General features: G+C 43.5%; 1 protein-coding gene across 1 annotated transcript in view; it reads left to right on the top strand.

Moving 5' to 3' along the window:
• Positions 1 to 16,476, top strand: part of LOC100456069 (voltage-dependent R-type calcium channel subunit alpha-1E) — a 338,487-nt gene that overhangs the window by 97,518 nt on the left and 224,493 nt on the right. The window contains exons 4-6 of the mRNA XM_054524611.2: positions 4,298 to 4,401; positions 5,730 to 5,882; positions 7,249 to 7,430. Coding sequence (XP_054380586.1) covers positions 4,298 to 4,401; positions 5,730 to 5,882; positions 7,249 to 7,430 — 439 coding nt within the window. The remainder of the gene's footprint in view (positions 1 to 4,297; positions 4,402 to 5,729; positions 5,883 to 7,248; positions 7,431 to 16,476) is intronic.

The raw sequence follows: 16,476 nt of genomic DNA, 5'->3' as shown, positions 1-16,476 counted from the left end.
TTCCATTCTTTCCTCTTTCTCTCTAGCTCTCTTACTGAGAACTGGGAAGATCCCATGGGACAGGATCTGTCCAGTCCTCAGTAAGAGTCTTTCAAGAATATTACCATCTCAACACCAGTCAGAATGGTGATTATTAAAAAGTCAAGAAAAAACAGATGGTAGAGAAATAGGAATGCTTTTACACTGTTGGTGGGAATGTAAATCAGTTCAATCACTGTGGAAGACAATGTGGTGATTCCTCAAGGACCTAGAACCAGAAATACCATTTGACCCAGCAATCCCATTACTGGGCATATACCCAAGGGAATATAAATCATTCTATTATCAAGATACATACACATGTATGTTCATTGCAGCACTATTCGCAAAAGCAAAGATGTGGAATCAACCCCGATGCCCATCAATGATAGACTAGATAAAGAAGATGTGGTACATATACACCATGGAATACTATGCAACCATAAAAAGGAATGAGATCATGTCCTTTGCAGGGACATGGATGGAACTGGAAGCCATTATCCTCAGCAAACTAACACAGAAACAGAAAACCAAACACTGCACGTTCTCACTCATAAGTGGGAGCTGAACGATGAGAACACATGGACACAGGGAGGGGAACAACACACACTGGGGCCTCTCATGGGTAAGTGTGGGGAGAGGGAAAGGGAGAGCATCAGGAGAAATTACTAATGCATGCTGGGCTTAATACCTAGGTCATGGGTTGATAGGTGCAGCAAACCACCATGGCACACATTTACCTATGTAACAAACCTGCACATTCTGCACATGTACCTCAGAATTTAAAATTTTTAAAAAAGAATATTAGAAGATCCTCATTAGACTCTAAATGCTTGAGGATAGATTCCCAGTATTCTCCTGTGTACTCAAACACATGTATGTTTGAATAGTATCCCAGCTTGCTACCCTATTCTTCTCAGTAAGTTCTAGGATTTCCTTGATGTTCTCTCCTTTTGACCTTTGCTTCAACAAATTTATTAATTTCATCAGTGCAATTCAAGTTCAATTCATCAAGCCTTTATTGAGTGCCTTTTACTTGCCAGTCACTGGGCTAGGTTTTGGGGGTAGAGATGAGTAAAATGGTGCCTCCATTAGAGGTATTTCAGATTTAGTGGGAGAGACAGATGAGAAAACAGAATTTCTCTAGGATGTGGTTAGGGCAGTGATGGAGGTGGACACGTTATGGGAGCACAGAATAGGGCTATTATCCTTTATTGTCTTTTTCCTCTAAGAATCCCATTGTTGGCCGGGTATGGTGGCTCACACCTGTAATCCCAGCACTTTGGGAGGCTGAGGTGGGTGGATCATGAGGTCAGGAGTTCGAGACCAGCCTGGACAGCATGGTGAAACCCTGTCTCTACTAAAAATACAAAAATCAGCCAGGTGTGGTGGCATATGCCTGTAATCCCAGCTACTCGGGAGGCTGAGGCAAGAGAATCACTTGAACTCGGGAAGCGGAGGTTGCAGTGAGCTGAGATCGTGCCATTGCACTCCAGCCTGGACGACAGAGCAAGACTCTGTCTCAAAAAACAAACAAAAAAAGAATCCCATTGTCCCTGCTTTCTAACAGGTGAACGGGGAGCTGGCTGTCATTCCTGCCTCAAGGAGTATTGGAACGGTGGGAGTTAGGAAGCAGCCAGTGGCCAATGCGCATCAATTAAAGACCCAGTTGGTAGCCCTCCTGCACTGGAGGACAGAAAAGAACATTTTGAGGGCCAGGACAGCATGAGGCCACAGGCTGCATGGCCCTGGCTGCAGTGCGGTTGGGAGAATTTGGGGAGCAGGTAGTTTCAGCCAAAGACTAACTTGGTGACATGCACATACCTCATGGCTGGCTCTGTGAGACCCCTGCAACAAATGCCATCTTTTCCCTTCTCTCTTTCAAGTTACCTTTGCTTTTGTTCTCTTTCCCATTTCTCTGACATATGTTTCGCCCCCCAGTTCTTATTTATTTCCTTTCTTGTTTATATCCCTACATTTTCTTTTACTGCTCACTCTTCTATCATCTTATTCTTCTTTCCCTCTACCATTTTTCCCCTCTACATTTGAGCCTTCTTTGCCTTTGAATTTTATCTTTCTGCCTCTATCACCATGTTCTGAAACATAACTGTTAAACTCAGGGTTGGAGAGGAAATTTTCATTTCCAACAGGGCTGTTTATGATATGAGAAGAGTGTCTCGTGTATCTGAGTATCCTAGGAAACGGAAGTCTAATTTCTAACTCATATTCTGCATACTGTGTTTGAAAGACATCATCGTGAAAGCAGAGTCTCTCACCTGGGCAGCACAGGAGACTGTGCTGTGCACCTTACCTTTATTACAAGAACCAGCCAAACAATGATTCTTCTTTTTTGTGGTTCTCTATCTCCACACCTATCCTTGAAGTTTCTCTTTATCTCTCTCTTTCTCTTTTTCTGTTTCTGTCATATTTTTCAGTTCTGGTTTCCATGTTGCTTCTTGTTCTTTTTTCTCTTTAGTCCTTCCCTACTTATTAGAAATTATATGACCCCCTCCTTAATGTCTTTCCTTGGCCTTGGAAGATAGAGTCAAAAGGAATGTGGAAGACTCCACTGCCCCAAGTCCCCCCGTTTCTGACGATGGCATGGAAGTGTGACTCAGGAGAGATGGGTAAGTTTCAGAAACCTTGTCTAGCTCTTGAGATTCTTTATGAGTAGGATTTCTTTCTGCTTCTTATTTTTAGGTAGTATGAACGTAGACTCAGAGAGTCTTAAAGTTGACAGGAATCACTACTGGTTATTTAAATAACCTTCACCCCATGTAGGATCGCTCTTTATTTCCTAATGATGCTCTACAGGTAGCTCCCGGATACTTGGAGTTTTGGGAAGGGTGCCAGCACATGAAGCCGTCCGCTTGGCTGTTGGCAGCACTAATTATGTCAGTTACCGCTTGCGATTCCGTTGTCCTGGTCTGTATGATTTGTACCTAATGATTGTACGTCTGCTTCCGAGGGCCATAGGGCATGCACTTTCCATACAGTTCTTTTTCTGAGATTGAAGACATGTCAAATATTGAAGGAACTTCAGGTACCTTCTTTAATACTTGAACTATTTCAGAGAGGTTCCATCAGAAATAAATAAAACAAGCCATTCTTGCCACCCTTTGACTATAGAGGAACCCAGTTTTCTGAATGCCTCCTTTCCTGATGGTTCTGAGTAGCTGAGATTGTTCTGGAGGGATTATGAGGGAGAAACTTCCTTTCATTCTTCACAGAAAGAAGAATAAAATGAGCAAGTTTTAAATTAAGATTTTATTAATATATTTTATGTATTAAGCTTTGCATTAGCCACAGTGTCTGTGTGTACATTATAGTTTATAGAACACTCTTAATATTAAATACCATGTCATTTTATTTTTATAACTAGACCACGATACCCCCTTATTTTAAAGATGACAGAAGTGGGGTTCATAGAGGTTGAGAGACTTGTGTTGAGTCACTCCATTCTCAACAGAATGAGTCAGACTTAAACTCAGTTCTTCTGCTCTTAATCTTCTGCTGTGTCTTTCATAAATACATATATGTCCTTGTCTTTCCAAAGTCCCTGCAATGTCATGAGATTATAGGAAATAAGTTGTCTCCTTGGTGTACATAATCTAATAGAATTATGGATTTGTATGTGTGTGTATTTCTGGATTTGGCTGTGGAACATGGAAAAATAGAAAGGAAGAAATCCAATTAGGGTCAAAGAGTGGTTTTGTGCAATTATAAAAATACTGATACTATGTGAAGACCATTGAAATTCTTCTCCAGTTGCAAGCATCAGCGTAATTGATTTGTTTGGTAAAAATTCTAAGTGTCAAGGTAGAGATGAGTGAGTTACTCTTTTACTGCAGTTAATCCAGAGAAATTTCCTGAAGGAGATAGACAGGGGAACCTAAGAAAATTTTGAAATAAAAAAATACAAGGACCTGGTGGGTTGGAAAGAGGGGAAGGAGTTGAAACAGGGCAGAGAGGAGAAAGGGGACAAGGTTTGGGGACAGGAATGGGACAGATGTTGTGGACCTTGTGTTTTGCTTGGGATTTGGAACTAGGGTTCTGGTATGATGATAAGTTTTCCTCTTTGCAAAGTAAAACCCAGACGGCTAAATTTAATTCCACTTGGAGCCACTGGTGATTCACCCAAGCTCAGGTGCACCCACATACAGCTGGCGTCAGCGCTGTGTGCTTTCCAGGCTGAGCTTGCCTCAGCCCCGCTTCCTGAATGGAACAAGAGGGGAAAACCAGAATGGTAACCTTGACTCTTCTGTGTCTCTGTCTGCAGCATCCTGGCCACTGCGGGAACTCACTTCAATACTCATGTGGACCTGAGGACTCTCCGGGCTGTGCGTGTCCTGCGGCCCTTGAAGCTCGTGTCAGGGATACCTAGTGAGCATCTGCCATTCTTTCTGCTCTGCTAAGAACTTTCTTGATGTGTCCTCAGCTGGATCCAGGTCTAAGGGAATTTGGGATAAACAAACAATATTCCTCCTGGGAGGAAGCCTCAGTGGTAATAAATAGTGGAGATGGAGCAATCTGGCATAACATTTTACTTTACATTTAACTTTTTGCAAATATAAAAGATAATAGAAAATCTTTACGGAAAATGTGGAAAGTAAAGAAAACAACAAAAAAGAAAAGTGCTGTTTATCTTATCACTCAGAAATCACTTTTGTTAAAATTTCAGTATTTTTCATTTTTCCCCTGTGCATTTTAATATAATTGAAATCATTATGTATATTGTAGTTTTATATCCTGAAATAAGTATTTTATTTTCCTAACCTTAAAAATTCTTGGCTGAGTGCGGTGGCTCATGCCTGTAATCCCAGCACTTGGGAGGCTGAGGTGGGCGGATTGCTTGAGTTCAGGAAGAGTTCGAGACCAGTCTGGGCAACATAGTGAAACCCCATCTCCACAAAAAATAAAAAATCAGCTGAGCATGGTGGCTCACACCTGTAACCCCAACACTTTGGGAGGCTGAGGCAGGCGGATCGCTTGAGTTTGAGACCAGCCTGGGCAACATGGTGAAACCCCATCTCCACAAAAAATAAAAAAAGTAAAAAAAAGACGTAGCTGAGCATGGCAGCTCACTCTTGTAGTCCCAGCTACTCAGGAAGCTGAGGTGGGAGGATCAATTGGGCCTGGGAGGCCAAGGCTGCAGTGAGCCAAGATCACGCCACTGCACTCCAGCCTTGGCGACAGACCGACACTCTGTCTCAAAACAAAAAAATTCATATATGTGTTATGATTTATTTAGCCATTTTTATGTTTTATGTTGCTGGATGGCATAAAAAATAAAAATAGGCTATTTCCAGTTTTTTCCAACTATAAATTGCTGCAACAAACACCTTTTTACTTAAATCTTTATTCAAATCTCTGTTTTCTTGGCTAGAATCCTAGAAGTGCAATGTGTGGGTCAAAGGATATGGCATTTTCTAAATAGTGCTTGTACTAATTGTGCTTCCCCAACAGGGACTGAGAATTGGGTCTGAGATAGAGTGAATGGGAAGATGAACTTTGTCCCAGCTCTTGAAGGATTTACAGCCTAGCAAAGCTGGGCCTAATTTCCTTTAGGAAAGGAGCATATTCTAATAAATTTGATCTATCAGAGGCAGAAGGCAGCATGGATGAAACCAATGAGGGAATGAAACTAATCCTGCCCTATCAGATGGTGCTGAGGGATGGCTGCATTGGTCATTGTCTGTCCTTCCTTCTAGGCCTGCAGATTGTTTTGAAGTCCATCATGAAGGCCATGGTACCTCTTCTGCAGATTGGCCTTCTGCTCTTCTTTGCCATCCTGATGTTTGCTATCATTGGTTTGGAGTTCTACAGTGGGAAGTTACATCGAGCATGCTTCATGAACAATTCAGGTAGGGTTGTTCTTTTCTGTCTTCTCCTTTTCCCTTCTCCCCTCTGTTAACTGGGGTAATTTCAGGGCACTTGGAGGCTCATTGGAAAAGTATGTCCTATTCCGATCCTGGAATTAGAATCAGAAGCTTCTAGTCAGCAGCCTTTTGAGGCACAGTCAACTGAGACTAGAGATCCTCACTTGACATTAATATTGCAAAGCAAATACGTAGTTGGAAGATTTCAAATATATGGTCTTGGCTCCCCTATCCCACGGCCAAGGGCCATGGGAATGAACTTGAAAAGCCATCTGTCTGAGCCAGGCATAGTGGCACCCACCTTAGTTCCAGCTACTCCCTGGAGGCTTAAGCAAGAGGATTATTGAAGCCCAGGAGTTTGAGGCCAGCCTGGACAACTAGTGTCTCTCTGTCCCTATCTCTCTGTCTACAAAAAGAAAAAAGCACCACCCCTCTGAATATCTGAATTCACCCCTTGACTCTTTGTACAGCAGTCTCTGACTGAATAAATAAGTACTTTTTGTATAGTGGCCTCTCTGGCCCACAGGCTGGTGAGATCTAGGAGTCCAGAGTCAGAGTTGGGTCCCTCCGGATCTGTGGAGACATTTTCCCTTCATGATCCTTCTCACCATCTTCTTGCTCTCTGTTTTGACCCACATGTGGTGTGGAAGAACTGAGGGAGCTCTGAGCTTGGTTTGCAATTGTGCTTGGGAGATTGTTAGGGTACACAACCCCAAATTCTCATATCTTTGTATTTCATTTGTTCTTTTCAAGTTGAGTTGAGTATCCTAGGAGGAAAGGAGATGGGAGGCAGCCTGAAGAATTCCAAATAGGTACCATGCTTTTTATGAAAAGAACCTTAAAAGAACACCTTCCACCTTGGATTTCTATTTTTTATTTTTATCTTTTATTCAAAACCAGGAATCCATGCTGGAAAAACAAGGAGTTAAACCCCCCTAAAAGGATCATAGTTTATAACTGTCCCCAAGAAACCCAGGAAGAACTCAGGGCTCATCCTGGAGTCTGAAGCCAGAAAATCTCACTTTGCCTTTCCCTCAAAGTGTGCCATGTGATTGAGTCCTCTTAATTCCTGTGGTACTTCAGGTGAGGGTAGAGGATGAAGCTTGCAGAGAGTAGGGGACCATGTGGAGGAGAGGCTCCCTTTTCAGGAGACTGGGAAACATTGGATTGAACACATGATATGTGAGCTGGGAGGTGCAGAGAGGCCAGGGAGGAGAGGGAGCCTGAGACAAAAAAGGGCAGGCCGCTTTCCATGGGGAATGGAATTGCTTGCCTGTGGCTTCCTGGGGTCATTTCCAGCTCATGTGAAACACCATGTGATTTATCCCCTACCCTCCAAATGTGTCTGCAGGTATTCTAGAAGGATTTGACCCCCCTCACCCATGTGGTGTGCAGGGCTGCCCAGCTGGTTATGAATGCAAGGACTGGATCGGCCCCAATGATGGGATCACCCAGTTTGATAACATCCTTTTTGCTGTGCTGACTGTCTTCCAGTGCATCACCATGGAAGGGTGGACCACCGTGCTGTACAATGTGAGTAGAGCTGGTGGGGACCGGGAAGGAGGAGGGAAGAACCCTGGATGGAGGCTTCTGTGGTTGTTTGGCCTGGCTAGTCTGGGGACAGGGAGGGCTGTGGATATAGGTGTATTGGGGTGGGAGGTGAAGACTCAACTGGGATAAGCCTTAGCAGTTCATAACCCTCTTTTGTCTGGCCTCTTGCTAAGTACAAGTACACAGCTTCTTAATACGATTAGGAAATTACATCCTATGTTGGATAGATGAACAAATTAGTTAAGTCAGATCAACTTAATAGTTACAGAATATGTTGGTTGGACATGTTGGTGGGGTATAGTGAAGGGTACTAATGTGTAATACTGGCTGCCCAGTAGAATTAGCTGGAAGCTTAAAAAATTTTATCACCCCCTCAGGATCTGGGAGAATTTACTAAAAAAGAACAACAAGAAAAGAAAAAAAAAATTATACCAACTGGGCTCCATCCCAAACCAGTTAAGTAGGAATATTTAGGGGTGAAGGTCATTTTAGAAAAGTCATTGACTTTTCTAAAAAGCTTCCTATCTGATTCTTGTATGTAGCCACTGTCAAGAACTACTGCATTACACACACATAAAAAGCATGCTTAATTGTGAGATTCACCAGGGATGCTTGTTGAAAATTCAGATTCATAGGCCCCTTCTTTGGAGATTCTAATTTTGTGTAGCTTTGTATAGCTAGTGAGCTGTGCTTTTTTCAAGTGCCCTGGTGATTCATATGAACAGACATGTTGAGAAGGCTCTGAGTTGGTCTAGCTGCCTGTCAGGGATGTTGGGGATTGCTGCATGGGGACATGATCATGAAGTCTCTTCCATCTTCGAGAGTCTAATTTTAATAAGTTATCAAAGGCTTGGTGCAGACTCTATGCTCAAAAATGAGAGTGAGTTGAGGTATGTGGTTTGATGTACATGGATCCTAGGTGGGTAAAGCAGTTTGGGCAGGTGCTTTTGAAGGACTGTACCCTTATCTGCATTCAGCCAGCCCACCCGAAAACAGTAACTTTGGAATGATCATGCCTCTTATGTATGCTCCCACCGTCTGCCTTTACCTTAAGGTGCCCTCTGTTTCCTTCAGTTCTTCTCTAGATCTTTTTAGCCTGATTCTATCTGTATAAAACTTATTAGGTGGAACATAAGGCGGCTTATACAAAGCACCCTTTAGAAAGAGCTTTGGATATAATTTACACTGAAGGGAAAGGAAATGCTGTGTCTCCGAAGAAACTCGACTAGACTATAATGCCCAAAGAGCAAGGATTGTGTAAGGCCTGTACAAGGAAGTACTTAGTAGAGGTCCATTGCTAACCTGGATCCATTCCCATATAGGATGAGCAAGGCAGGACTGAAGCTCAGTCACTGGCTATTATGCTAAAGCTCTAAAGGGCAGTGAAGCTAAAGCTAAAGCTATTATGCTAAAGCTCTAAAGGGCAGTGAAGAAGTTCCAAGGACCAGCTTACACCCAGCAAGCCCAGGGATGATGTGTGACCCAGAAAGCCCTGGAGGACACTCTGCAGTTCTTACCAGCTGTGGGAGGCAGCAGGAAGGAGGGGAGGGAGGCAAGGTTGATGAGTGCAGTCACTCCTCATTTGAGATGTAAAGGTTGTCTTGAGGCCATGCCACTCAATTTAGCCAGGTGCCTCTAGGAATTGCAGCACTAGCCCTGTAGTGGCTGGTGTCACATGTAGGGCTTTGAGAGTGATGCATTTCAATTATATGTGTAGACTCACCTAAGTGATGTGATAAATGTGTTGAAAGCCTGAAAGGAGAAGTGTTGCATTTGAGGATACAGGCGTGATTGTTGGTCCTCTTTAGCCAAGATTCAGATGGTACTGAGAGGAGAAGGAGCACAGCTGAAGAACCACTCATTATTTTTTCTTCATTAGTTTCTTTGTTCATTCCTTCATTCTTTCAGTGTTTATTAACTGAGCATCTATTATATGCCAAGCACTTTCCTAGGCACTAGGGAAATGGGGAGAAAAAAATACCATGATTCCTGCTATCATAGTGCTCTCTTCAAATCCCTATCTATCTCCAGTTACCTGTCAACCATAGGTTTAGAAGTTACACACAGGCAGAGATCTTGCTCCTCTCTCCAGTTTTGCTCACTAAGGAGGGAAGGAGGCGATCAAGTTGCAGATACTCTGAAACCTTTTATTGCATGGGTGTCCAGGGCCCACAGACTCACATACTCTGACTTCCAGCCTGTCAGTCATTGAACTTGAGTTTACTGAAGGCCTCCTGCTATTCTGATGGCTGGATTTAGGGCTAGAGGGACTGTCACTCAAAGACTATCTACCTGTTTGGACTGTCTGCTACCTGTTTGGACTGTTCCTACACACACACACACACACACACACACACACACACACACTTATATACACTGGTTGCATACCACGAAGTTAACTACAAATGACTAGTCAGCTTAGTATTATAAATACATGTATACATATATGTGTATGTGTTTCTGCGTATAGAAAAATGACTAAGCATCACCACAACCACCACCAATAAGATGCAAATATAAATATAACTGTATTGATTTTCCTTTCTACCACTCCTCATTCTGGGAAGGTCCAGTTCACCCAGCTGCTGGATTTGTTCATGAAGAGCACTAAGAGAGGGGGATCCCCTATTTCCCAGCCCTATGCACCTTCTATTCAGTGGTGCAACAAACATGTAAGATTTATTGTTGTTAGTTACATCCAAACCAGTAGGAGAATCTTCAGGTTTACCCAATAGGAAAAAGCTCTCAAGCATGTGGGCTCAGTTTAACCTTTTTATATGCAATGTAAATGCTTCCCTCATGTTTGCCTCCCTTTTCTGTAGCACAGACTCTTCCTAGATGCCTCCCTATGACCTTGTGTTGCTCTGCCATTGATTACTATTAACTTCATTTGCATGTGGCTTTTCTCATTATAATGAATTGTAAAGGGGAGGGTTCCCATTGTCAGGCAACCTGGAGTCACCTGTGCTTCATTTAGTCTCTATCCAAATGTCAACTACTTGGTCAAACTCCAACTATATTCTTGGCTTCCCTCCCTCCTCTGGTGGAAGGAATGCAAAATTGTCTACAGTTCTGGCTGTTGCTACCTGTTTGCACTGTCTCTCCCAAAGGTCTCCTCAACTTGCAAACTCTCTACTTATTTCTCCTAACCTGATAAGTATGTCTTCCACAGTACAATGTGTTCTCCTTCTGATCAATGCTCTTCATTCAACAAATGTTACTGTGGCTCGCTAACCCTCTTCACCTGGGCTGGAGGTGGCTGAGAGAAGTGACTTCTGATTCTGATCTGAGTCTTATTTCTCTTTGTCATTATAGTTTTATGTTATCTGCTGATTCAGTTAGCTCTTTATTGTATCAGGACTAATTCCCAGATTGCAGAGGTTCCCAGTCCCTGTCTGCAGTTACTCACATCTTTGCTCTTGAAGTCTAGTATGTTTCAAGCTTCATTTGTATTTCTGTAGTTGGAGTGATTTCTCCTTACTTACTGTTGATAAACTCATGTAGAGGCACAAATTTCTTGGAGTTGTACTGTTTCTGCAGCTTTGCAGGTATGCTTTCCGCATCTGTTGTGACTACTTAAGATGCTCCAAGCTGCTATGGTGGAAGGGGTTTTTATGGACTTCATTGGCTTTTGGCAAGAAGAGGCAACTTAAAGTCTGGGTGCTTTCTGAGAGTCTTCCCAACTCCTCAGAAATCTTTTGGTCTATCAGCGATGACTGTGGCTCTCTTTTAAGTTGCCTTTTCACAGCTGCATATAGTCAGGATTTATTAAATGGTTAACAGCTATTCACTTTCTGTCTCATTGAGATTTTGCTTTATGTTCATCTATGAGCATGGTGAGGCATAACATCCATCTCGCAGTTGATGAAAAACTACCATTCTCTTTATGAAGTTCCTCTGATTTTGTGGTATTTACAGAGAATGCTTTGGGTTTTGAGATCCATGAGACTAGGGAATGTGGCTTCCATCTTTGCTCAGTCTTTTCCTACCACCTCCTCCACATTATAGTAGAACTACTCAAAACTAATTTGACAAATAGGTGGCAGGAATCTATGATTATCTTATGGTGCTAGAGTGATAAGATGAACCAACTGACCTAGGATCAGGTGTATAGTTCCTAAAATTTGTAGACACTGTAATTGTGACTGGTATTGTAGATACTGTAAGTGTTACTGTAATTGTAATTGGTATCCAGGATCAGTCATGCTCTGGAATAAACTGCTTCCCCCCCACCCCCAACAACCCCATCTGGACTGCCCTGTTCTTATGTCCTTGCATGAGTCTGGGATCCTGTAATATAGGTGATACTTGGAATTGGATACTAGTATCTGTTCATCTGTTACTTATCCATAGAGGGATTGGTAAGTGGATCTTGGAAGTTACTGTTCTTTTTCCCATGACGGCTGGGAGGTGAGGTGTGTGTGCTTAGTGAGGAGCTATAATAACTTCCTTTTAATTGGCAGAACACCTTGCCTGTCAGGCTTTTCATGGAGAGGAGAGAGTAGAGGGAGAGGGAAACTACTTCCTGAACTCATAGTAAAGGCTTTTCCCCTCTGTTTACATTCATACATAAGTATAGGTTCGTTCACTAACTCATTCATTCACCAAATAGTTTTTAAGTGGCTATTATGTGCCAAATACTGTTCTAGATGTTGGTGATACAGTAGAGAGTAAAACATAGGAAAGTCCCTGCCCTCATGGAACTTATATTCTAGTGGGAAAATGCATATAGAACGTAAGGAAAACATATGATATATCAGATAGTGATAGATGCTGTGGAGAAAAAAATGTGGGGAAAGGGAGAACTTCGTTGCAATTTTAAATGGAGATGTCAGGAGGACCACGTTGAGAAGATGGCATTCGAACAAAGACTTGAAGTGGGTGGGTGAGGGAGTGGGCCATGTGGTTATCTGGGGGAAGAGTCTCCTGAGTCCCAGATAGCTGGGCCAGCAAGTGCAGAGATCCTGAGTTGGGGACGGGCTGGGTGTATTTGAAGAACAGCAAAGAGCACAGTGGGTTGGATTGCAGTAAGTGAGGTGGAAAGTAGGAGATGGAATAGTTAGTCAGATCATGTGGAGCCCTGAAGGCCATTATACAGACTCTGGTTTTTACTCTGAGTGAGATGGGAAAGCAATGGAGGGTTTTGAGGAAAGGAGTGACATGACCTGACTTGTGTTTGAAAAAGGATCACTCTACCTCCTTTGGTAGAGCAAACGTAGAAACAGGGAGTCAAATCAAGGTTATAGCAAGGATATTAAAAAAATGATAGAGGCTTGGGCCAGGGAGGTAGCAGTGGAGGAGGTGAAAAGTGGTTGGATTCTGCATATATTTTTAGGTAGAGCTTATGGGATTCTTCGACGGATTGAATATGAGTTTGGGAGAAAGCAGCAAGAAGAGTGGAGTTGCCATTAACTAAGCTGGGGAAGAACACAGGTAAAGTATGTTGGGCGGAAGAGGAGAATTGAGTTTGGATGTGTTAAAGTTGCCATGCTTATTTGATATGGTAGTATAGGGAAGGAGGTGAATAAATGAGTTCATGGTAGAAGGCTTGGCTGGAGAAATAAATTTGGGAGTTTTCAGTGTATAGATGGTAAAGTATTGAGACTGGCCGAAACCACCAAGGAAGTGAATATAGACAGGGAAGAGAGGAGATTCCAGGACTGAGTTCTGATGTTAAGGTGAAGAGAAAAACGGTTATCGGCAAAGAAGACTGAGAAGGAGCAGTAGGGAGGTGAGAGGAAAATTAGAAACCTGGTGTCCTGGGGCCAAGTGAAGTGCACGCTGCAGAGGGAGAAAGTAGAGGATGATCAAGTTAGTTCTCTGAAGAAGTGTTTTTCCTATCATATGATTATTCAGTTAAAAAAGGTTATTACTAGAGTATCTTGCAAGTGATTTCTTGGTCATTTGTATAAATTCATCCACAGATTCTCTTGAATTCACATTCATATTTACTCTTTCAAAAACTCTTATCTATATGCTTTGCCCTTTTGAATCAAATGCTTCAGATGGGTCAAGGAAGGTGAAGGCTAAGAACCACTGAATGCCAGGAGCAGTTTGAGTGGAGTAGGAAGGATTTCAGAGAGCAATGGAAACAGCATGGAAGAATTAACACTTACATGCTGATGGGAATGATCCATTTGAGATAAAAATTATTGTTGATGAAGTAGAGGGAGGAGAATTGGTGGAGTGATTTCCTTGAACAGGTGTGTGTGTGTGGTGTGGGGAGGTCTAGACCACAGATGCAGGGCTTGGCTTAGATAGGAGCTCTAATCATCCATTCATAGTACTAGGAGTAGAGGAAGAACAAGTGGCTGCAGAGGCTGGTACGTGGGTAGATGTGGTGTTGGAATCTTGTAGAAATTCTCTTATTGCTTCTATTTTCTCAATGAAAGAGGAAGTAAGGTCATCAGCTGAGGGTGGGAGGAGGAAAATGTTGAAAGTTTGAGTAGAAGGTATAACATAGTTTTCCAGAAGACTGAGGGAGTAAGTGGAGTAGGAAATGCATTGGGTTGCTGGGCAGCTTTATGGACTCACTTGGAGTCAGTTGTGATGAAGTTCAAGTGAGACTAGTGAGCCTCGTGTGTTTGGTCACATTCAGCAACTGAATCTCAGGTGGGAAGTAGGTGGAGATTTGGCTTTTGTGAGAATAGTTTTGCCAGGTGAGCACAATAAAATGAGAGAAGATCAAGAGAGTGACTATAACATAGCCATGGAATTTGAGCTGGATAAAGAGCAAAGAGGTGGGTGAGAAACCGTGAAAAGGGAGGAGAGTACGTGGATTATAGACCCTTTTTGAAATGTGACTCTTAGGGCCGGGCGCGGTGGCTCATGCCTGTAATCCCAGCACTTTGGGTGGCCGAGGCGGGCGGATCACAAGGTCAGGAGATCGAGACCATCCTGGCGAACACGGTGAAACCCCGTCTCTACTAAAAATATAAAAAATTAGCCGGGCGCAGTGGCGGGCACCTGTAGTCCCAGCTACTCAGGAGGCTGAGGCAGGAGAATGGTGTGAACCCGGGAGGCGGAGCTTGCAGTGAGGCGAGATAGCGCCACTGCAGTCCGGCCTGGATGAAAGAGCGAGACTCCGTCTCAAGAAAGAAAGAAAGAAATGTGACTTTTGAATCTGCTGGACAAATTCAGTCTGTGGAGTAAGTTGAGAAACCTGTCTCACTGCATAGAAGTAGGGAGTGGGTTTTGAAACCAAATGTTCTGATTTCTAATTTGATGCTCGCACTGCCCCCAGTGGAAGCAGAGTGAGTGTGTTCATGTGCCGCACATGTGCAGAGTAAGCTGTGACTCTGGGCGCCGGCGCACCGCTAGGCCCTCCGTGGCACCACTCCCAGGGTGTCTGGTCCTGTTTCAGCTCAATTCAGAATGTGAACTTGGGGAACATTTGGGGACTGAAACCCACCAGGCCCGCCCACCTACCTCACCAGCATTGTACTCTGTCATCTTGGTTTCCTCCTCAGAGTGTCTGTCTCTTTTTTTAAACACACTTACGTTGCAGCTTCTGATGCTGACTTTGGCAGCCTGTTCTCCTGTTAATACTTGTCCTCTCTAAACCCTACAGTGCCTTCTTCTTGGCCCCTGTCTGCTAGGCTGGAAGCCTGTGGTCCACAGCCTTCTCCCCACCGCTCCCTCCCTGGGAAGAAACCAGTGTTTTCTTTTTTTCTCACACTTACTATTTTCCCATCCATAGCTGTCTCCACCCTGAAGTTATTCCTACTCATTGCATTTCTGTCTTGGTTTGTCAAACCAGGATGCCATCATGTTTGGGATTTATTCCAAATGTGCTAAGTGTGCCTCCTGATCTGGTGCCTAAATTTCACACCACGAACCAGGCCAGTCTCATAGTCTTTTGTCTGTGCATAGCTATTAGGCTGGCTCAGGGTTCCTTTCCTTTTTGTTTCATTTACTCTAATATGCGGTTTAATTTCTAATCCATGGCCAAAGGCCTCAGGTGCCTGATGTGTCACGCAGCTTTGGGCTATGATCTTTCTGTTCTCAGGCAACACTAGGCCTTAGGACTGAGGGGCAGAAATTAGCTGGAGGTGGTGCGTTGGTGACTCAATGGCTGTTTCAGGTACTTTTCACTCTGGAATCCAAATGCTGACAGAATCTCAGCCAGGTGGGGATGGCACAGTGCCAGTATATGGCACACTAGGAAAGCCAAGAAGTCTTTATTCACTGTTCCTCAATTCATTATTCACTCGAAGACTTACGAGTAATTTTTTTCATGCCCCTTAGAGGGTGGTCCATCTTGGAATCATCCAGGGGCAATTATTGTAATTGCAGATTCCCGGGCCCTGCCCCAGATCTGGCGGGCCAGCGTCTCTAGAGGTAGGAGGAAGGAATCTGTATTTTCAGCAAGCTCCCATGTGATTCTGAGGCCACACTGAAGTTTGAGAACCACTGTTCTACATCAATGTAATTGCCAGGCAGTAAGAGGGTGACCTGGCACATAAACGGGAGAGTACTGAAGAAAAAGGCACACTTCTGCCTTCAGGCTGCATGCCTACTATGTGAATTTCCATGAGGTCATGCTTTATTCAATGTTTGCCTAACATAAAGTGATTGACACACAGTGGGCTCTCAGGAAGTAGTTAATTTATGGACTTAAGTCTAGAAGGGGCAATAAGTCAGGTGCATGGGTACATACATATACTTGTAACAACAGGGCAAACTAAATATAGTGAATAATTGGGAGGTATACAAGCAGAGATCTCTGGGAGGATTGAGGAGAGAGTGGATAATTTAAAGAACTGCTGAGCCTGGCTTGGTGGCTCACACCTGTAGTCCCAGCTACCTGGAAGGCTGAGGCAGGAGAATCTCTTGAGTCCAGTTCAAGGCTGCAGTGTGCTATGATTGACCTATGAATCATAGGTCAGCCTGGGCAACATAGTGAGACCCCATCTCTAAAAATAAAATAAAATAAAGTGAGCTTCTGGACAGCCCATGTAGAAATGTGAAAGCTGGTGAACTCAAGGGGAGCCCATGATACTGGATTGTAGCCTGTTGGACAAAGATG

This window comes from Pongo abelii, chromosome 1, assembly GCF_028885655.2.
Source record: "Pongo abelii isolate AG06213 chromosome 1, NHGRI_mPonAbe1-v2.0_pri, whole genome shotgun sequence".
Classification (NCBI taxonomy): domain Eukaryota; kingdom Metazoa; phylum Chordata; class Mammalia; order Primates; family Hominidae; genus Pongo; species Pongo abelii.
Note: the sequence above shows the minus strand (reverse complement) of the source record. Positions and strands in the feature narration are given on the sequence as shown.